The 21,283-nt window shown below is 39.9% G+C and overlaps 2 protein-coding genes across 5 annotated transcripts in view; one reads left to right on the forward strand and one right to left on the reverse strand.

Moving 5' to 3' along the window:
• ALDH1A2 (aldehyde dehydrogenase 1 family member A2) overlaps nucleotides 1-21,283 on the forward strand; it is a 121,884-nt gene that overhangs the window by 17,558 nt on the left and 83,043 nt on the right. For 2 of the 3 annotated variants that reach the window (XM_021532056.4, XM_085588258.1), the window contains exon 1: nucleotides 4,615-4,766. The exons of the other annotated variant lie outside the window; for it this stretch is intronic. The gene's annotated coding sequence lies outside the window, so the exon portion shown is untranslated. Of the gene's footprint in view, nucleotides 1-4,614; nucleotides 4,767-21,283 lie in introns of those variants that run through there. 3 annotated transcript variants of the gene reach the window in all.
• AQP9 (aquaporin 9) overlaps nucleotides 13,986-21,283 on the reverse strand; it is a 28,246-nt gene continuing 20,948 nt past the window's right edge. For both annotated transcript variants that reach the window (XM_021532059.3, XM_021532060.3), the window contains one exon: nucleotides 13,986-17,325. In XM_021532059.3, coding sequence (XP_021387734.1) covers nucleotides 17,163-17,325 — 163 coding nt within the window. In that variant the 3' untranslated portion in view covers nucleotides 13,986-17,162. The remainder of the gene's footprint in view (nucleotides 17,326-21,283) is intronic.

Here is a 21,283-nt window from a genome sequence, read left to right on the forward strand (position 1 = left end):
CGTTTGATAAAAGCAATAAAACTCATGGACCAGCCAAAAAAAAAATCTTCGTGAGGTGCCACCTTGTGCCTGCGGAGCGCCATGGCCGAGCCTGTGCACAGGGCGGGGCCGGGCCGCGGCCGGGCAAATGCCGGGAGGGAAAAAAGCTGGAATAGGGCTTTAAAAATCCTTAGCTGGCACCTGCCTCTCAGAACAGTGCATCCCGGAAAGACAAGCTGCTTCCCTTCCCTTCCCTTCCCTTCCCTTCCCTTCCCTTCCCTTCCCTTCCCTTCCCTTCCCTTCCCTTCCCTTCCCTTCCCTTCCCTTCCCTTCCCTTCCCTTCCCTTCCCTTCCCTTCCCTTCCCTTCCCTTCCCTTCCCTTCCCTTCCCTTCCCTTCCCTTCCCTTCCCTTCCCTTCCCTTCCCTTCCCTTCCCTTCCCTTCCCTTCCCTTCCCTTCCCTCATTCACTTGCATTCACTGCTGCTTCTTTCCTCAGTGTACAGAGCACTGGAATTCTGCCAGAAATGGGAATGCTTCTCATCTTTGTAGTCTGCCAAAAAACATTTTCTTTTGGGCTTATTAAAAATTAATTTTTTTATTTTTGTTTTTAAAACATTAGCACAAATTTTGCTGCTCTTGGCATTTTCTGTGTGTATCAAAGTTTCCCTTCTTTTATTTTGTGATTTGTATTTTCTAGAAAATTAAGTTTTTTTAATGCAATTCCAGCCTCAGGGAATACAAGGAGAGTAGAATTTGGTGACATGAAGTGGTGAATTAGTACAAATTTCAGAAATATCTGAAATGTCTGTACTCCTTAATTTGAACATATGGGATCTTTATTAGATTTTATTTCATTCTATATACATTCATCAGCTCAGAGTAATTTCAGCAATGGCAATTTACCATAACTAAGTAATATTTGCCAAGACCACTGATGTTTGTATGTTGTGAAGAGAAGAAGATGGATATACCAGGGCTGTTAAACAACTAAAAATATGACTATCATTTATTAAATTTGCTGTTCACGTATAACATAACTATATTTGTCTTGAAGATAGTTTCCATAAGAAAACATGTGATTTTTTTTCCTAGAAGCCAAAATATTATTGAACAACCTTGCATACTAAGGATTACATTAAAATTTCTGGTGGTTTGCGTGGTGCATCTCTTATTTATAAAAAGTATTTTTCCCATAGTAAGTTTCAATGTTAGTTAGCAAGGTCTGACAATAAGTTTTAAGGACAGAAAATAGAGTTGTGCCTTTATATGGAGAGAGAGCTGATTTCCTGATAGTACTGATGAGCTTGTATTTGTACAGAATTTATCAGTAATTAAATCCAGACTTTGGCTCAGTTTGAAATGTTTTATGTAACTGTGAATCTATGGTGTTTTAGAGGTAAGAATGTAGGAATCAGAAAAACACCCACACTGCAGAAATGAGAATCCAAATTCTGCGGACTTCTGTTTGCAAGTGTAAGTCCAAGAAAGATGTTGGTTTTCCATGTCCCCATCTTTCCCCAGCTCCTTCCCTTTCTCTCTGATACTCATCTACTGTCAGATTATAAATGGAAACAAAGGCTTCATGCTGAGTCTAAGCAAATGTCCCAACCCCTGTTCTTCAAGAAGTCTAGGCAGGATTTTAATTCTTGGCTCTGGCCCATGGTTTGATGTGTTGGAGTGTGAAATGACCCATTCACTTTTAACAAGTGCTATGAATGCAGGGCAAGGGGATCAGTTTGTAAAGACTACCTACGGAATGTGGTATTGTGATGGCCAGAGAATAGTCTAAGGCTGGAAAACACAGAGAAATCACTTTCTAGTTTACCAGAAGTCTTTTAAACATTGCTATAAAGCAGAAATCCAATGACTACTGTGTTAAGGATTCAAAGCATTCTGGCAAATTGCCTGATAGGGTAAGTAAGGACATCTCACAATCCAGGCTTCACAATTCATCTTAAATAAGAGGGAACAGCAATTTCTTGCTTTCTGTCATTTGGTAAATATGCAGTTCTCAGATGTAACAGTACTAAGTATTTTATTGAAACTTTCAGACGTCAGCCTGCACTCTCCATATGTTCAGGGTTTTACAAGCTGTTTCCATGACAAAATGAGATTGATTCTGGAGCCAGATAGTTAATTGGTTAAGTCCATATTATTTACCAAAAAATGTAGGCAAAACACTGTTTTCTTCAATACAGTAGGCAGATTTCTTTTTTATGTTTCTAAACCTTCTTTTCCAAAAACTACTCTGTTTATAAAGCTTTCTCTGATGAAGATGGTTCCTTCAATAACTTTTTGTTGTTTGTTGTTTCTGGTTTTCTTTCTTAATTACATTTCATTCATTAGGACAAGAAGATTTTTTTTTTTTTTTGCCATATAGAATGTCCTGTAGAGGAACCCCTAAATAAATAAATATACTCTCCCTTTTTCAGTGTATAATACCCTGGCTTGCATGCAAAGTACATGACTAGTCTGATTTGAAATGATTTAGGAGGACGCCAAGAGGGTAGTCATGTATAGACACATCTGAAGGGAAGATGAATCTCCAAAGTAGTGCCTGCCAAGACCTGAATATTTGTATCTATTTCTGTGAAAGTTCATCCCTGCCTTTGCTGTCCAAACTCCTGTTGGCTGAAATGTTTTTCCCTTTATTCCTGCATGACCCAGCAGCTTGGGCTCCCTACCCCATCTCTGCCAAGCCCTGCTCTTGCTTGTGCTCTTCCAAGCACGAGTTTCCCTCGCTCAGTTCACCTGTGTCTGCTTTGCCTTTCACCCAGAGCTCCCCAACCGCTGGGGAACACTGGGAGATTTGGGAGCCAAAGGCCCTGAGTACCTGGGGGTAACTAAACTGGAGGATACCTCCTTCAGGGAGAAATCCATTTCAACAGGTTTTGTACCTCAGCAGGTTATGCTCATGGGAACATTTCATAAATACATATTTCTTGGCAAATATGATAATCATATTTTCATACCAATGATGGATGAATGCAACATAGGGCTTGACCTGGCTATATGCTTTTAAAATATTGGCCATACTGAATAGCAGGTATATTAATCTCTTGGGGCATAGTCCTTCTAGATGGGAAGTTCTCAACTGTAAATGGTTTAAATGCTTTAAGGCACCAAACTTTGAATTTAGCCTTTATAGCAAATGCATCTGGTTAATGTTAAATTAAAACACCCCAGGAAATCTGTACTTTTCACTGTATTTGTTATTTATGTAAATTTTTAGAGAGCATCCATTGCTCTAAAGTCAAGTTACTTGGAAACAGAGTAAGAAGCATGAACAGAGTCCCATCAGAACATTCTCTGTATGATGCTGAACTGTTAATTTTTGTTATTTTTTATAAGACATTGTCCAGATTTCCATCCTGTGAAATACTCAGATTCCAGATGAAGGCACAGTCTTTTACACCGAATCTCATCTTTTTTCCAAAGATTATTCCCATTCAGCAAATACTATGTAAACATAGTAAGTCAAGCTGACATAAAGCTGAGTCTGTGCTCTGGTGACCTGGGGCTTTGGCCTGCATTTGCAAGGTTTTGGGGACATTCAGAGTTCATCTAAGGCCACCGATCTCTGTGGATTCACTCATCTATGGACCATGGAATGTGTTTCTCTAAAAAAATTACAACCTACCAGGTAGGTATGTGGCCTCTCTGTGATGTTTTAGTCATGCTGAGTTCTGACACAAGGCTTCGTAGGTTGCTCCCAAGTTTAATAATAGGATAGCTCACTACATGAGACCATTTTCCCCAGTGCAGATTTGTGTAGTTTTGTCAAAACATTTTCCTGCTTGGGTGAAATTTGGCTGAACTTCTTTCAGCAGAAAGTGACCTGACATGTTTGCCCAGAAAACAGCACAGCAGCATCAACAGCATGAACCGTGGCTAAGGATACAGAGAATTTAAAATTTACTAAAATTTAGAATTTACTAAAATCACTGAGCTTGCTTTCAGTGGTAATAAATATCTCTTGGCTATTTTTTTCCTTCTTTGGGTGAAATAGTGAGGCCAGCTCTGGCTCTAATGTTGTGCACACCTTAAGCACAAAGGTAACCAGCTCTGTGTGCTCAAACTGTGACAGGTGCTGGGGTATTTTGCTCAAGGCAAACTCAGGCAGAAGAACAAACCTGTGGCAGGGGTTTTTGAGGACTAAGCTCTCCTACGTGCCACTCAACTAGCAGAATTGCTTGAAAATCTCAAGATTCTCTGAGACAACCAAAAGCTGGTTTTAAAGCATCATAAAGTTTCCCTTTAGTAGGACATGGTGATGACAGCAAGGGAGGAAGTTTGGCTGCAGGACTCCTGTGACAGTTTGCAAAAGCTAATTTGCAGAAAAAGCAGCTTTCGTGGGAAAGAGATTTATTTGCAGAGTAGGGCTTTTAGTCTGTGATACTGGTTTTGAAATCCTTGCAGGGCTGAGACCTTCCACATGCTGGAATCAGTAATTACTCAGCTTCAGTTGCTTAATCAAAAATTACAAATAGTAGCAACAAGGATTTGTACTTTGTGATGGGAACAGAAAAGTTACCTCAGGACAGCCCAGCCCCCAGCTGGGGCAAAAGGCTGGTGTGGGCAGGGTGGCAGTAGGTGTTCCTTGGCCAATTAATTGCAGCAGCAGGTGGGGCTCATAAACCCCAGCTGAAGCCATGTTGATAAGATTGTGTCACTGCTGAGACTCAAACGAGTGTCTTCAGCCAGGTGTGTAAGGAGTGAGGTGTTGTCTCTGGAGAACTGCAGCTTATTTTAGGCAACAAATCCTGCTCAGCTGCCTGAGGAGCCAGGTATGTTCATTCTGCCAAAGGCTTTAGCACTTCCAATTTTAAGAATTTTTGCTCCAAGTTTTCTTCCCTGCCTTTTGGCCGTAGCTGCGTCTTGGTTCCTTTGCATTTTAGCAAGTATGGCTGGTCAGGCTGGAAAAGCAGAGAGGGGGTCTCCTGATTTCACCAAACAACTGCTGTCTCGTATGGGGGTGTCTGCTTTGTGTGTCCCTGGGTTTGCATGGCCTCATAGCTCTTTTAAAATACATGACAGATTTTGAACTTCTTCTTCAGAAGAAGTTTCTACCACAGTTTTAGGGATCCCTTTCTTTCCCTCTAAGTTATATAGATTTTACTAGGCACCTGACTCCTTTCTGTGGCTTGCCTTCTGCAATAGGGGCACTCAAACATTGAAGATTCATTTCTATTTTCTTCTCACCCTTGCTCTTGGTTTACAGGTAGGCCTTTAAAAAGCGTCCGTGTTACTTCATTTTTAGTCACAGCTTGGGATAAACTTTTCCTTTCGTGTAGATCAGGCAGTACTTGATTTGTCGTCTTGGCTATTGAAGAATTTGAAAGAATTCAAGAGTAAGCTATAGGCTAGTCTTTAGAAATTAGTTCAAACTAGGAAATGAGGTATAAATTTGTATCACTTGTATTTCAAAAGTGAGTTGATTAGGTCTCTTGAATTTGAACTCAAAATGACCTAAAAGTTAAAATAGATTCATAATCCTGAAAGTACCAATTGGGTGTTTTCCCCAATTGAGAGCGTGGTATTTGAAAGTGTCTTGGAGGAGGTCAAATATGTTTTACATATATAAGAGGAATTAAGTAATCTGTCAAGATTTTCTTCAACATGCTTCACTGAGACTAAAGCATGTCATCATGTCTTTATGGGCTGATGTTTATAAGACAAATACAAATACTTTCAAGTGAGGGCTATCTGCTAAAGGTTAGCTGTTAAAAATGTTTCCCTTGCTGTTTATAGTTTTCGAAATCTGGCTTATCAGTGGGAATGCTGGCAACTACTCTAAGTATTGCACATTTCCAAAGAGTTTGACGCACCCTGTTCTAATGCATTCTTTACTGCTGACAGTGTTGGTTATTACCATGAGATAAACAGATTAAATATTGGCTCCATAATTTTAGTTGCCATGATTATAAGCACAGCACTAGGGAAGTAAGCAAGTAATTCATGTGAGTCTAGACCAAAACAATCTAGTAGGAAAGGAAAGATCAGTTATCCTTGAAATGTGCAAATCCCCAAGAAAGTGCAGTTATATCTAGGAAGTATTTAGATAGTTAAAGTAGGTAGATGTTTTATATGTGCCCATGGAGAACTCAATTCAAAACTTGTTAAAATCGGTGTGCTTGCTTTCAGTGGTAATAAAGTCCTAAGTTATTGCACTGTGTCCGTTTCTGTAGCAAATACGGGTGTAGTCAATAAATTGTGACTGCAGTTCAAAACTATCACTCTACAGTCAGCTCCAAATGGCTGGGCAGATTTTAGGGAACCTAAACATTCTAATGCATGTCTGGAATTTGGGGATATACTCAATTTGATATGACTCAAGTTCTAGAGCACTGTTCTTATTTTCTGCTGTGAACTTCAAACCATTGATAAATGTGTTTTTCATAACTTGCAGAATTAAGAATCTTTTGGAGTATGTTTTCATACTCTTATATGTACTTGAAACCAAGAATGTTTGCTTTTAATTGCTGTTACAAAAGTTAAGGCAAATTTGTGAGAACAACTGTGATTTGATTTGAGTTTTAAGTTCTTTCTCTGAACATAAGGCAAACCAAAACAAATTTCTGGATCACAAATATGCAGGTTGCATTGCACCATCATTTTTAGCTTTCCTGGGAACTCATTAGTTTCTCATTATATCATTTGTCTAAACATAGTTTTCTATAAAGTAATTAAGTGATGAGCTTGCATGATATGAGCTTGATATGCTGCTTGTCATAAGCATATGCTTAAGTGTATATATAATTCTCTGTTAGTAGAGGGGACTGTGGAAACATTGCTCTGATTAAAAATCATGAGCTGATAAAAAAGGAATTAGAGTGACAAGAAACTTGTGGTCCCATAAGATGAAATACCATTTGTAGCAGCATTGGGCGATGTGCTAACACTATACATTTACATACAGCTTTGGTATTAGTCTGCACAATTAGGCCACCCTTTCTCATGGTATAATCAAATCTTCGGATAATGTTTCATTTTCATAGTGCTCTGAAGATGACAGGGATATAAAATGCATGTCTCAAGTGATCTCTCTTCATTGCCTGGTTTACATAATTTTTATTCTGCTTGGTCTCTGGAAGATATTTTCTGACCACATGTTATTGTTTAATTCAGTGACTTTTTAATGGGCTCCTGAATTTGCTTATTATAACACCTGTATATATAAACTGCCTAGAAACCAGAAAATGTCAATACCTTGACATATTTTGAACAGTTTGTCCTCCAAAGTGGAGAACACGTGTGGTGTTCGTGTTTTCTCTACTGTTCTTAGGCAACAACTTCAATACCGAGAAAATACAGAGTTTGCAAGGCTGGTGGTGAGGCAAATAATAGGGGAAAAGTGTATAATATCATATGGTATGTTTTAATTCTATTATCAGAGGCTCAAAAGAGGAAAATTTGACCACATTACAGTTCTAGTATTCTCTTTTTGAAGAATTTAACAGGACAATGTTTTGGTTTATTGTGAAGCTTTCTAGTGAATAAAAGACATCTAAATCTGGATGAAGACCCAGCTTTAAGTCATCTTCAGTAGAGCCCATAATTTTAGCCTAGCTAACATTTTAATAGTCATGCTTCCATATACTTCATTCATGCCAGCAGCCTGCTTTATTCCTGCTGCTTTGTATTTAGTGTATTCTGAATGTGGTTATACAGAAAAACATCACTTGGGGTTCATTGGAAAGTGCTTTTTTTTCCAGAACAAAACTTGGAAAAGAGGAAAACAATAATGTGTAAGTTTCCATAACTTGGCTACCAAATTCAAAGTGTCATTGCAATTTGTTTGTGCCCATTAAAAATCCTTATCACAGCTCTGCCTGGTGGCTGTCTCCACCATTTTGTAGAATAATTTTGCAGTGTTCTGGATATGTAAATCATTTTAAGGGGCTGTTCTGTGTTTTATGGGTAAACCTTGCCTCTTTAACTTTTTGGCCCTTCAACACTGCAATCGGAAAAAGTAGTTATCTCTTGGGAAAATCTCAAATATTGACCAGGGAGTAAACCATTAGCTCAGGTCATTGCTGACCCGAGATATTCTGATGTGCTTTTTCAGTAATGAGCATTTGCTTTGCTGTCAAGCCTCTATTAAGGTTCCCAGGAGGACAAAGCAACCAATCAGTTTAACAAGGAGCTCCCCAGCTCGCTGAGGAGCATTAGGGTTCACATTCCAGTATGGGTCACTTTGCCATGTTCTGGCTCCTTCCCTGCAGCTCCATCAGCTGGCAGCTGGTGGTGTAGTGGAAGCAGTCTCTTCCCCCACAGCCTCTTGCATAGGAGAGAACAGCTACCTTTGTATCTTTAAAAATACTTCCAAACTGGTGGCACTTCTTTATATAAGCACAACAAATAACCTAAAAATAGAACTATAGCTGGAATGTGAGCTATTCAACATGAATTAATGTGTTTGTTAAAAGTCTAGGGATTTTTGATGGTCTTGTGAGATACACATGACCTTTTCATGATGCTCCCTAGAGATACTAGTCATCCTGTCCAAAAGCAGCATGAAGTTTTTCAGGCATACACAAACAATGTAATTAGGGTACTTTGGGCCTGGTAATGGGGTATGAACACTGTAGTCGTGCTCAGAGGGCCTTTCCAAGTATACCACGGTTTTCCAGTATTGTAACTATTGGTACAAATAGTGCAGGGGTCTTATGTCTCTGGATATAACCAAGTTTTGTGCTTTCAGTGTAAAATGTAAAGAATAATTTTCTTCTTCTATGTGCTTCTCCAGGTAACAAGGAACTGAAACTCTGTGCTGGGAGCACAGTGATCTCAGTTTACTAGAAATCCATCCAATCACCAGAACCTGCCTTCACACTCAACATTAGTTATAAATTCTATTATATTAGCATTCTCAGAGATCAGGGACTGCACAAGTGGTGCAGGTTAATATATCTCCCCTACAACAAAGGGCTGAGTTCAGGATTGAGGATTATGATGGGGTGGCACAGGACAGCTGTGGTCATTATAATCCCAGGACTATGGGGCCTCCTCATAGTGCTTAGCATCACACAAACACATAGCAAAAAAATGTCCTCACTCAGTCCCTACATCCCAATTATTGTCCTCACCATTTGGGCACAGAGGACGTGAGTGACCCAAGGGTGCCATTTCCTATGTGCATTGCATTTGCTCACTCCATTTCACACTTACTCTGCTGCTGACTACAGAAGCCATGCTTCTGTGAAAATACAATAGACCTTATTCTTATAAATTACTTTCTAAAGAGCTTTTAAGATTTTCAAAATGTCCTAATTAAGACATTCAAATAAGCAAGCAGCCAGATGAATACATAGTCAATGTATTCAAGACTGAGATAAACAAAATGTTCAGAATTAATGTGATCTCGCCATACTCATCACACTTACGGTGTATATTTTATGTCAAAATAATGTTTCTGTAGCATTTATAGCACTGTATCACAATATAAAAAAAAAATATAGTAAGTAATGGTATGAACAACATCCTGTCCAAATGAAACTCAAGAACAGGCTTTGCTTAAAAAAAATCTGCTAGTGAGTATGGGGCTATTATTAATTCTTACAAGTGCTGTGGATTTTGATACACAACAGACAAAATAATCTAGATAGTGCTGCAATGTTGATACTCTGAGAAAAGTGTTCTTTAAAGGGCTGCCTTTCACCAGGAACTGCTCTTTGACGGGTAAATGCTTATGGCAGCAGCCTTGACAACTTATATTCACCTCTTCTGTGTGTGTCTTAATACCTGTCAGTCAGAGATGCTCAGCAGACGAGTTACACGCCTGAGATGTCTCCTTATGCTTAAATGCTACAATAGATTTCTTTTTATTTTCAGTGTCAGATTTTATCTGGCTCTCAGAACAGCTGGACAACTATAGTCAGCACTGAACCCTCCTAGGTAGGCTGGTGGTCCTCTTCCTCCATAGCAGTGAAGCTGAGGTAGCACTAGAGCCTTTGTGCAAGACACTGCTTTTGATAAAGCTGCCCTACTGAATAAAGGGTTGTTCTGACAGTGAAAAACTTCCCAAAGTCATTGTAGGAGGAAGGTTTGTGGGATGAAGCCCTCCAGAGCTGACTTGGCTGCAATTTTTGTAGAAGTGTGGTGTGTGACACTTTGACTCCCACAGCCCGACACACCACATGCCTGTGGGGATCATCACTGTGTATACCAGGGCAGAGGGGGAAGATCATGAAGGAAGATGTGTTTATTATTAGACCAAATAAGAGCACACAGGAAAGGACTTCCTTTGTGTTTATTTAAAAATAAATATTGTAGAGTTGGAGCAGAGGAGAACACCTTCAGGGGCATCAGTGAAAATGATGACAGTTGCAAAGTTCATAGCTGGACACTGTGATATTACAAATTTATTAAGAAAAATAAGTTTGAGAGTAAAACAAGCTAGTATGATTATCTCAGTCATGGTAACATTAAAACACCACCAGAGAGGCTCAGCTCATAGTTCTTTTACAACTTTTCACTTTCCTAAGCTGTACACAGCTGCTCTTTGGGCATGAAGTTAAATTTCTACATGTGAAGGGAGCTTCTGACACTCCTTGTTCTCCCTGCATAGCTGCATTCTGAAGTTCACTTAATATCTTTCAGGAATATGTTTACCTCTGGCTTTCTAATTGCTAATGATTAGAAGCCAGATGTACAAAGAAGAACTCTGTTCAGCCCAAACACTTTCCCAAATGTAGAAGGCAAGCTGATTGTGATTTATGCATCATATCCTCTAAAACAGTGTTTCTCAGGGTCAATCTTGTACAACAAATAAAATCCAGCAATACCTGAACTATGTCTCTTGTTCTAGGATTTCCCTATCAGGAAGTCCAATTCCTGTGTACTGTAGGTCTGCCCTAGTGAGATAATTACTGTTCTGCCAGGTTGTTGTAAGCAACACATCTGATCAAAGGCAAGGGAAAGGAATATAATTGCCATGTGAATTGTTGGAAGTCCAGTTTTACTGGCAGTATATGTTTTGAGATTGCATGGAACCACATGCATATAGAAAACTACGTCAAAATTGATTTTTTCTTCATGTAAATGGAATATTTGTGTGGGGTCCGATGCTGAGTGGATGTGAAAGACTTATGCAAGACAGGTGCCCAAGAGAGAAGCAGAGGCTTGCTGCCAGTTGTATCAGAAAAGCAGGTGAAAAACTTGGAAGAAGAAAAGGCTACACATCCATTTTCAGGTGTGGTGAATATTTTAGGTAGATTTTAGTTGTTTTAAAATATATGGTTGACTTCCTGTGTTGAACTTCAAAGAACCACCTGTGGTAGCAAATGGGGCTTGAAATGGCTTCCATTTTAAGGAAGGGTTTTGTCTTTTTGTGTCAGAACAGATTGAAATGTGTGTGTGTTCATATCCATATTTTGTTCAGGCATCATGTATTTTCTTAGATTAGAAGCCTCTGAGATGCTAAGGATATTTGCATATATGTTACATTTGGAAATGGCCTGTGACTTTGAAGCATTCATAGCTGTGAAGCCAATGTGGTTCTCAATCAAAGGTTTTCTGTTCTGCTTTCCTTCTCCAAGACTTGCTGGAGGAGCCTTTGCACTTGCTTTATCCTCTGAGATTCCATGGAAATCTGGCAGCTGGATTCAACTGTTTTTATTTTTATTTCTGATAACTGTTCTACAGTGCAAGCATCTTCAGAAACATGTTGATTCTATACCCTGAAAAACATGATCCTCCAGGGGAATCCTCCAGGGGAATACACATGTATGGGATGAAATTCTCTCTGCACTGAAGCCAGACAGGCTTCCTGCCTTTGGTGGCAGAGTTGTTGTGTAGAAGTCTCCTGCAGAGTGCAGCCATCAGTTGCTAATGTGTTGAACATCTGAGATGGGAATGAAGGTGGAAGTTTTTATCTTTATATTGTGCAGCTTTAATGGAAAGGTCCATCTGCCTCTTTTGAGCAGTTGCAGCAGAGTTCAGAGGACAGGAAATTGAGTGAGTTACTACTGTGCTTTCTCTTTTCTCCACTGAGATCTCCATCTTCCCCCTCTGCCCACCCTTGATTTTTCTCCCTTGTTTCAATAATTGAAAGATGTTCAAAACATCAAATTTTGTTCCTCTGCTATGGAAAACACCACCATCACAATTTAGTCCTTTTATTCTAAAATAAAATTTTGTAAGTCTACTTAAGAGGCATTAACAAAACACCTGTCTCTTGAATTTCGCAGTGCTTGCTGCCAAGCATGTGCTGCTGCTTGGGCTTCATGTTTGTTATCCGACACCTCAGTCATGCTACAGAAAGTGTTGCATCTGTTCAGTTCTGGCTGAGATTGTTCATTTCCTTCTATTCAGATGCTGACTTTTCAAGTCTTAACATATTGTTTACTTTGCTGCTTTTTCGTCCACAGCCGTGTTTACAGTGGGAAGGCAGGCAAGGTTTCCTGAGAAGAGTTGTGCAGGGAAACAAAGTACTGTTATTTCTGAGGGTGTGGAAAGTATTCTTCACCAATTAGACTATCATGTGCCTAATGCTGATAAAATAATAGTATTAATGTGCTTAAAATGGTCCTCTTAATGGCACTGAGAGTGTCAGAATTTGCACCCAAGATATACATGTGTGTCTGATAGGTGATCAGAAATAATTGCTGAAATAAGCTGCTGGTTATTCATATTCTCTATCTTAGAGACACCTTTGGAATGATGTTGTGGTCATCAAAGAGAGAAAAATTATATAACTGTGTAGTGTCCAGCTTAGTACTATATGGATTTCTCCAATATTTGATTCAAATATACAAAGAAACTCCAGTAAAAATATTTACCTACTACTTTCTCCTTTGAGACTGTGCTATTATACTGTGCAAACAAGCAAAGGCACTAACACTCACAGAACAATAATTAAATATATTTGTTTAACAGGTTGTAAGTGCAAAATAGAAGACAAAAATCCAATGTAGTAACTGATGGGTGCTGCATTTTCTTTCCTGGATGATCCTGATTTATTTTTAATAGTGGTTTGAAAAAAAAGTCTTTTAAAATTGTGCATGTTTTAAATAAGTAGTCTCTGATGCAGAGGATTGTACTAAGCAGAGAAAGAGCAGCTGTTACTGGAAGTTACAGTTAATTGTTTTATTTTCCAACACAAGGTTGTTTGGTGGGAACAGTGGAGAAAAAAATGCAAGCAACTGCCAAAAAACCAAGCATGTGAGGTGAAACTTGAATTTGCTCTCATGAGAATTTTCTAAGATTCATAAGTAACTGAGGAAAGCAGGCTGTATTTAAATCTCTGGAGATGTATGTGCTGTATGGAGACACAGCACAGCACAGAGTGTTGGCAGGAGAAGGGAAGGAGAACACAAAGTCACGAACACTGATGATAGGAGGGTAAGGCTCTTCAGGATGGATAGAGGATAAAATGCCTGCTGCCACCTCATATACTTTTGTGGGGGTTTTGTGTGTTTTTTTGGGATTTTTGTTTGTTTTTATTTTTCTTTTGTGGCTTTCAGAGTACATTTGAAGCCCCTATCCTTTCCCTTGTTCCCACAGCACAGGTTTCCTGTACTTTTTAAATGAAACAAGAAAAGCATGCCTCTGTTATAAATCTGTAGAAGAGAAGATGGATAAATTAGCCAGGGGCATTTTGTGAGCCCTGCAGGCCAAATCTGATGCGATACATGTATGCCTAACAGCAAGCTCTGAAGAGGGACTTCAGCAAAATACCCCACCTGGGCTCTGGCTGTTGTTAGAGCAGTGGGAAAGCTGTGGCAGAAAGTGTCCCTGGGCAGGCTGAAGGGGAGAAGGGCCTGGCCAGGAGGCCCTGGTGGTGTGGGTGGCACTGCCCGCTGCTCTGGCACTGCTGCTGAGCCACAGGGGCTGCGCTCTGGGAATCCAGCTTGTTAGTCCTTCTGTTCCTCCAGCACAAGGCTGTAGGACATAACAGGCAGCTATTTATTTCTTAAGTCTTTAGGTGCCAGAGGGGAGATTTCTTTTATATATATATATATATATATATATATATATATATATATATATATCACTGGAATGCATTTATTAGGAATTGACTGTATTTATTTTGAACCACAATATTTGAACATCCAGATCCACAGACAAAACTCCAAGAAAGTAAAATATCTGCCATACTCTGAGCTCAGTTCTCTGATCACTTATCCTTGCCTGTATTGCCACCCATTGTGAATAATTTCACTGACTTCAATAAAACAGCATGCAGTAGCCAACTTTTAACTCAGTACTAAGTTTAGCTCTAAAGAACAAACACATTGCTCCCAAAAAGAACAAACCCAAAATGAAAGTTGAACAATACCCTGAAATTAATTTCTTTCAACATTAAAATCCAGACTGATTACTATTAACTCATTAGTCAAAACATCTTTCAGAAAATTTGTTGCCAGCTGTTATTATTACTAGTTTAACATAAAAGTGTGACCACTGAATATCAGTTTATATTAGGAAATTGCACAGTTCATACAAAGTCAAAATACTGTTTTGTTTCTTATAAAACAGCTAATGTCTGTGTAAGTTTATGGAATGAGGTGATTGTTATTGTTCCCATTACATTATGGAGATACTGGTCATGGTTTTGTAGTAAATAATCAGCTGAGGTTTTTCCTGAGAGCAGGAATTGATTCCTTGAAATTTGAATTGTCATCAGAGACAGGTCTATAACATCTTGTTAATGAAGTTCTGGCTTTTGTGAATCCAGGATTAATTGTGATACTAATACCATGTGTTCCCAAAGAATTTGCAAAATATTAATTTTGAATGATTAATTAAAATTTAAATTATTTAAGGAAACACAGAATTGACAACAATTTGAGAGCATATTTAAGACATTGTTATGCTATCACACTAGTGTGTCACTGCTTAAGATTTGCATGTTAACAACTTCAGGCAAGTAAATGCCACTCATACAGAAATTCTGTGCATAGGAATGGCATGAATAGGAAAAACAAGGTTTTATGTTTTATAGACAGAACATGTTGTGATCAAAAGCATTTTGAGAAAATGAACAACTTTATGTACCTTGGCCAATGAACAGGCATACAGCAAGTGTGGGCTAGTTCCTGAGTAGGCTGTATAAATAAACTGCCCTTTTCTCATTCCTGACCTGTATTCTCCTTTTTCCCATGTTTTCCATGGTGGATTGAAGAAGCAATATAGTGATGCATATGGAGCCTACCTGACTATGCAAAATTGTAAGACAAGTGATAACCTGCCCCTACCATTCTGGATAAAATTGGTTACTTCTGGTTAATTAGCTGTCAGTGGAAGAGCAAGTGCTTTTCAGAGCAGAGGGCGGCCCTCAGGCTGGTTCTACCTCTGTAATCCTTCTGCAGACATAGATGGTTGGCAGCCACCTGGGAGTGCTCATGCCCTGGGATGGCCAAGGGGTGAGAGACAGCACTCACTGCAATGGTGGGGTAAAACAAAGGATCGTCTGCGACTGCATTGGCACCCCATTTCCTGAGACTCTAGCCAGTGATACAGGGATGCAATCAAATGTGCATGGATATAGCAGAATTTAGCCCACAGCAGAGAGCCACTGAATTAAATGAGCATTTTGCAAAGGGCTGATATGTCTCTGGGCAGCCTGAGTTCATTAGGGTTATGTAAGTTTTCTTAAAAACATAATTAAAATTGGAATTATACTCCCCGAAGTATGCTGCAATATCTGACTTGGAGCTGCAGAGCTTTACTTGACCTGCTATTTCTTTCCCTTTGCTGCTGTGAATTTGGCATGGCATCCCAGGGAGTGTGATCAAAACAAGCAGTGTCAAAGGCCTGATTTCCCCAAATGCTGAGGCAGGTTCTGACCACGGTATTTTGTGAACATCTTCTGCAGATACTGCACGGAAGTGCACAGGCTATTAGTGACAGCAAAGAGGGCTTCTCACTTCAGGAGTGCAATCAGGAATGCAGTGTGGAATTTGAGAGAATAGAGTTCTAGGAATCCAAAGGGAAGAGCACCCTGAAATGAGTGAATTGAATGATGCTCTGAAGTTTAGCCATGAAAGTAGCTCAGGAGCATTGGTGAATTGGATGTCTGTTTATTCATGATCACCACCACCAACCATGGATAGATGTATACATAATAGAAATAAATTTTGCTTTAACTGAATACATTCAATTCACAATGATTAAGCAGAAATAGTTTCATTTTCAAGGCTGGATATTTAGGAAGGGATATGGGTCCAACCATTATTCTTTAGTGAGAAGTAACTCACCCAGAACTCTGATGTGTATCTAACCTTCCTTGGGGAATTCAGATCTGGGACTAGCTCTGAGACCAGTTTCTAATTTTACTTACTGCTACCACATTAAAAATTGCTCCCACAATGCAGATGAAACCCACCAATATAAATCAGCAGCACCAGAACTCTTTAAAGCTTATACAGACACAGGCTTTGTGCTGACCTCTGCACAGCATCAGTCTCTTGCTGGGCCATCTCCACAGGAATGAATTGTATTCAGAAAGCACAGCGGAAGAGATTCAGATTAGTATTCTACATAAGGCTTTTAATATTGGGTAGCATAAAGGTCAAGTAAATAATCTAAAAATAACTAAGCATTAATGCTATGAAGACCCTGTGCAGAAGTTACCCTTTTTCTCTTTGGTGCTGATCTTACAACGAGCAGTTTTTACTTTTGTGATCATATTGTGAATTACCAAACATAATCGCTGAGGAGTTGATTTCTTGCTGATCAATAGTGGCTCCATACACTTTAGTAAAGTTATTTAAAACCATTTCAATTAGCATTTAGCCAATTTGGTTATTGTTTTAAATATTTAGGCAAACCATTCTCAACAAGTGAGTGATGCTCTTGCATATTAATTCAGCACTGAACCTGTTAACTAGCTATGCAATTTTGGATCAATATCCCAACTATTTTCAGTAGTTAGTGTCATTAAGATCATATGAGTTGAATTAACAGGTCAGTGCATCATCTCACTACAGTTGCATCTTGGATAACTTGAACTAAAAATCATATGAAAAGGACAATTTAGCCTTCCCATACTCAAGATATCAGTTTTGCATATGATCAGCCCATTGTTTCATGGAAAGACTTCAGTTTTGAACTTCTGTACAGAATTTCTGCTTTGAAAGGTGAATTTCTAATAGAGACATAGGGGTTTCATACAGGGGTCCAAACAACCATTTGCATAAAAACTCCACAACATAATGACAGACAAATTTCTTTGCTTCTTATGCCATATTGGTCAATTCATATTTAGTATGCACATCTTTGTCTTCTCCTGACTGAGGATCTGAGTGATGAATTTCAATAAAAATTACATAGATCATTGCTCCGAGTACACCTCCCAGCAGAGGTGCAACTATAGGAACCCACCACCAATTATTACCAGCCCTGTAAGACAAAAAGAACAAGAATTAGTGTTATTTGTTACTCTGGTGAACACCTTTCTGTGACGTAGTCACTGAACAGATCCAGTGCTGTGCCACTTGCTATACTGTTGACCTTTCTATTTTGTCTTGTGGTTCTGTAAATGGGTGACACCCTCATCTGCCCTACCTGGGCTGGTTCTGATTGAAATGATAAATATCAAGCACCAGACATGTTGTTCTGTGTGCTGTACTTGCATTTTAGAAAATAAAGCCTTTTTACTGCTTGTCTATTTGGGGACAGAGGATGATTTCTCCCTTGAGAAAAGCACATTTCACTGACTTGCAGTTAAATGAACAGGCACATATTTATTGCCCAGCAATCTTCACTTGTGCTGTCCCCAGATGTTACAAAAGTGGCTTATTTCATCTGCATGGAAACTTGCAAGTTCACACCTCCAATAGTATATACCATCTTCCTCTTGGCAAATGTAAAAAATTAAACGGAATTCTGAGTATATTTACCTTAAGCAATGTAATAAAACACAGTGACTGTAAAGTTGATTATCCTTGAATGGAATGGTCAAGATTAAAATTTCATGAGGTAGGATCTTATCTCTATGTTTAAAATGTGGTCTTTCAGCAGGAGGCAAATACATGCTTAGAAGTTTTATACACCAAAACTTAATCTTAGAATTTTTCTATTCACTAAGAAAGTCTAGCATGCTGATTCCACTGAAATGTTTACATTTGCACAATTAATAGGATTTAATTTTAATATGTAGATTTGCAGGCATATTTAAAGTATTACTTCCATCATTGAACTGTATAAAACAATAAATAACAACCTTTTTATGCAGGAATATTGGGCTGGTAGAATTGTTCTCCTTTTCCTAGAGGTCCACATTCAGACAGTAAATAACTGAGTATCCATGTGAGAGCACAGAGTCTCTTAACTCTACTGATGCATTAAGGTGTTTTTATTTGATAACATGCTGTATTAATTAAATGTGTGAGTCTCCAGTGAAAATCCAGCTACCTCAATTTCATGCATATTGAAAATGGAGAAGTTTTTTTCCTCCCAGAAATACAAATGGACAAATTAATCTGTAAGACGAACTTTACAGGAAGCTGCAGGGGAACTTTTAAACTGTCAGGATAATTATTCAGCACTCAGTTGTATAGCTTTATGCAGAGCTTAACTTGTGTTTGTCACAGTGCAATAATAGAACTGGGAAAATATTGGTGCCCTGATGATTATACTATTACTGCTTGTTCTGAAATGCCTTGCATGTGTATGTTTTACCTTTGGAATTATTTCTATTTTGCCCTGAGGATATAAAATAACTTTTGATGTCATTTTACTGAGTTTATAAATCTGTTTGTTTTTGAATCATGGATGGTCGTTGAGCACTTGAATTTCTGGAGCAAGCATGGACTTTGGTTTTATTGAATTAGTCAGCAGAACAAAAGCTCTATCAAGTACTTGCATGTATTCTTCTGCATGATGTGTTTATACCTGGGTGTGTAATAGAGGTGTTTCTTGGCAGGTTTCTCTCAGCTCGTTCCATAACTGGCCTGTGCCTTGTCAGCTTCTGCATGACCTTCTCCAAATCGTGACCTGTATTTGCAGCAGCTGCAGTCAGCTGTGCTGAGATGCTGGGTGCAAAGCCTTTGAAGAGGCTGCTGCCAAAACTGCAGTGAGGTCAGCCGGCACCCGGCCGTGTTTCTGTGCCACTCGGTGCTCTGTCACTGGCACGGGAGCAGGAGCTCTGTGACAAGCACAGGTGGCCAAAGGCCCCTCGGCGCCCCGTCGCTGTTTGCTGCCGGCCCCGGGCAGCGCCCAGCCCCGCCTCTGCCGTCGCGGCTGCTCGGGGCCGCTTGTGCCGCCTGGCCTGCAGAACTGAGCCTGCCCGCGGGAATTCCCGGGAAATTGGCGTCTGAGCTGCAGAGACTGGGAGCTTGGGCCCGGTTAAACTTGCAGATACACCTTTCACTAGCCAGCTGCTGCGGGAAAGAGATATACCGCTGTTCGTGAGGTACTCCGGGCTGCACCCCGGGAAGAATGCTATAAAAGCTTCTGAGGCCGCTTTGCCATGCAAGTGCCTGTGCAGGCAGGAGATTGGCCTCCGGACCTTGCCGGCAGCGCAGTTCTGTTCAGTGCTGCCGCCGTGTCCCCGGTGCCGGCGGCCACGAGGTGTCAGCGTTACCGCGCCGAAGCGCGCTGGGTATCCCGGGCTGCTTAACTGCTGGCACGAAACGCTGCTCTGCAGAGCCCTACCGCTCTCCCTCTTACTGCTCGGTTTTGCTTGTCAAAATCCAGTCTGGTATTTGACTCAATGCTCTGGCTGTTTTCTCACTACAGACGATACTTTGCTTCCCAAACTTTTCTTAAGCTTATCAAAATATTAAGCATGTGCCTAAGAAAGACTCCTGGTTTTCTGATGGGAGCTTTTAACCAAAACGCAAACCATTTGCATGGGCTAAGGAAACCACACTATAGCTTGTCTTCGGGCTTGGTTTTGCAGAAAATGCTTCTTCAGGTGTTGCGCAAAATGTATAGCTTTATGCAGAGCTTAACTTGTGTTTGTCACAATGCAAGAATAGAACTGTAACAGCAACATTTAGAAAACCCTCAATGCTCAAATGCAGTCCTATCATCTGGACCATTCCAATGTCCAGCAGAAGGGCTCTCCTCCAGTCTAGTTCCCTGCCTGAAAATAGGATAAAACCAACGTTTATTATACCTTCAAGCGCAAAGAAGGGTGGAGGGGATTTCTCTGCTGTGAGGTAATTCTCTCAATGTTTAGAGCATTTGCTTGGGAACAGTGTAGAAAGTCTTGCTATTCTGTATCTGATCTATTCCAAAGTGAGGGTTTCCTGGTGGTCCTGGCTGTTCTGTAGGTGATGCTTGAACATGGACTCAGTTGGCTTGGGAGCTAAGCTTCCTCCCCCAAAGAACGTTCAGTGTCTCCTGCGTAGTTCCTCTGCTCGGTTTGTACAGCACTCCCCTTGTGTCCCTTTGGAGGTTTCATGCTCAGGTCCCAGTTCCTGGACATACCTTTACTAGAGAGCTTAAGCACCTGTCTCAAGGTTGTGAATTCCATTTAAAAGAAGATATCCAAGGTTGATTTTTAACTGTTACTGCACCACTTTAAGTTGCTCAGATACAGCAGAGCATCAGGCAATATAGGATCCTGACTACAATCATTCAGCCTTTTCCTGTGGCTCTTCCAGCTACCTAACAAGTTTCAGGTTCCTCCTAAGTCTCGCCTGGATCTGTGCAGTAAAGAAACAAGAACATATTCCTGTTGTATCATTCCGTTGGACTTGGTTATAGCTGTAGCCTTTTAAATGAAGGTAGGGAGGAAGACTTCTTCCTCAATTTTTCGCATCCCTTATATTATTGTAATTTCAGGCAAGGATCAGAGATCTGGTATGTTATTTTTTATGCTCAGACTTTAAATTTTCTTAACAAGGTCTATACAGTGGGACTGCATTCTCTCTCTTATATAAAACCTTAACTACACTAGGAAAGAGTCCATATTAGTACAGATGTAGAATTTTCTTGTCATTTTTTTCATGTAAATGAGCATGACCATACTTCTAGGGAGAAGGGGAGTTCACAGGTATTCTGTGGCTAGATCACCATATAATCAGACTTCCAAACTTTCAGGAATGTAATAGCCAACTTCATAATACATTACAGATTGACACTATGGCTAATACCACAGCCAAAACTAGTTGTGATTACACAGGTATGAGAGAGGAGAATCCTGAGCATAGGATGTCGCTCTGTGTATCCTTGCTTTTTAAAAGAGTGCAGTGGTAAGAGCTACAGGGGAGGAAAAGTTTGGATGTAGTCAGAGCAGTGAGCTGATGTCCCACCAGCAGCTGACCAGAGCTGGGCTACATCCAGCCTTGGCTCTGGGCTGTGCTGTGGCTGTGTGCCTGTTTCAGCTATGCCATACCTGGCTCTTTTT

This window comes from Lonchura striata, chromosome 10, assembly GCF_050655825.1.
Source record: "Lonchura striata isolate lonStrDom1 chromosome 10, ASM5065582v1, whole genome shotgun sequence".
NCBI classification, from domain to species: Eukaryota; Metazoa; Chordata; class Aves; order Passeriformes; family Estrildidae; genus Lonchura; species Lonchura striata.